Source organism: Amphimedon queenslandica, unplaced genomic scaffold (assembly GCF_000090795.2).
Source record: "Amphimedon queenslandica unplaced genomic scaffold, v1.1 AMPQUscaffold_10954, whole genome shotgun sequence".
NCBI classification, from domain to species: Eukaryota; Metazoa; Porifera; class Demospongiae; order Haplosclerida; family Niphatidae; genus Amphimedon; species Amphimedon queenslandica.
In genome coordinates, this window is record NW_003548799.1 from 6,702 (window position 1) to 8,013 (window position 1,312).

The 1,312-nt window shown below is 34.8% G+C and overlaps 1 protein-coding gene across 1 annotated transcript; it reads left to right on the forward strand.

Moving 5' to 3' along the window:
• The first annotated feature begins 438 nt into the window (after positions 1-438).
• On the forward strand, positions 439-1,295 carry LOC109589732 (uncharacterized). Its single transcript, XM_020005763.1, has 5 exons — positions 439-545; positions 699-803; positions 854-1,063; positions 1,105-1,146; positions 1,187-1,295. Exons 1-5 carry the CDS (start codon positions 495-497, stop codon positions 1,262-1,264), a joined length of 486 nt encoding a protein of 161 aa, XP_019861322.1. The 5' UTR covers positions 439-494; the 3' UTR covers positions 1,265-1,295.
• The last annotated feature ends 17 nt before the right edge of the window (positions 1,296-1,312 follow it).

Sequence of the window (1,312 nt, forward strand, 5' to 3'; positions counted from 1 at the left end):
AGCTATCAAAAAGATCCGGATGGTGATAGTTAGTTTAAAGACAGGCCTACAAAGTTATCATAGTGACCTTCTAAAACTATCCTTGGCTGTCGTTCAGAAATGACAGTCCGAAGATTGAGAATTTTGGCCGATCATTGGTATTGTCGGACACCACGCTTTGAGAGCTTATAACTTTCTATGCACTCTTGCTAGAGCTACAAGTTTTGTCACGCAAATAAAGGATAACTATTGCTATAATACTTTGCAGTTTCATGAGATGGCAATGTATAGTTTTCCTAAAACAAGTGTCCGAAAATTGATGGTGTACGATCATTGATAATGTACTCTAATTTGTAAATCAAATTTAAATGCAACAATTGATTTGCATTAATTAAGCAGATGTTTAATACAATACATAATTATTGCGTACAACATACATTGCTTTACATGATGTGGTCATATCATCATTTTATCTTCTCTTATTATAAAAGTCAAAGAAAGCAACTGAAGTATGGATGGAGATGGACATTGAAGACAATATCACTGATAGATGCATGTGGGCAGAGGTCAGCTAACTAGTATGATATAATAGTATACTTATCAAAGTACAAAGTTTTATGAGTAGCATTGTGACAACATTGCTATCTTGCTACCGGTATGAGTACTTTTAGAATCTTTGTAAATGCAGCTGCAACATTGATATAATGATTATGCTATAGGTTGGGAAGAATGATAGTGGCAATGTCTTCATACTAGTTGGCACTTCTAGGATTGAGTATAATGCTATAGCAACTTTCAGCTCTGAGGAACTCAAAGCACTGACTGTGAGTGAGAGTATTATCAAGTGATAGTTTTTATAGTCTCCTATTTAAAGGAGGACAAAGTTGCATTAGACATAAGCAATGAAATTGGTTGGAAGATCAAAGTTGAAGTATTAGCAGCTGAAAAGCAGATTAAAGTTGCACTTTTGCCCGCCTCAGAACAAAAACCACTAATCAAGCAAATTGGCTATTCTTTCAATGAGAATGGTAACCTTGTGGCTGGGACTGTTAAAACTATTGGTACTCCTAATGATGGAAAGAAAGTAAGCAATAAAAGACACTTGTTGTAGTTATGGCAATATAGGGAGAAGAAAAGGAATACAGTGTTCCAGAAGATTCATATGAGGTAACATATTTGGGCTAGAACTTCTAATTATTTTACATAGGGGCCAAGGCTGGAGATTGGTGAAGATTATTCTAAAAATAGGAAGAACGATTATGAAACAGAAACAGTTGGAAAGTAAGACAGTTATGCTCTTTTCTTAACTAATTTTGTTAAATTGAAAGCTGTC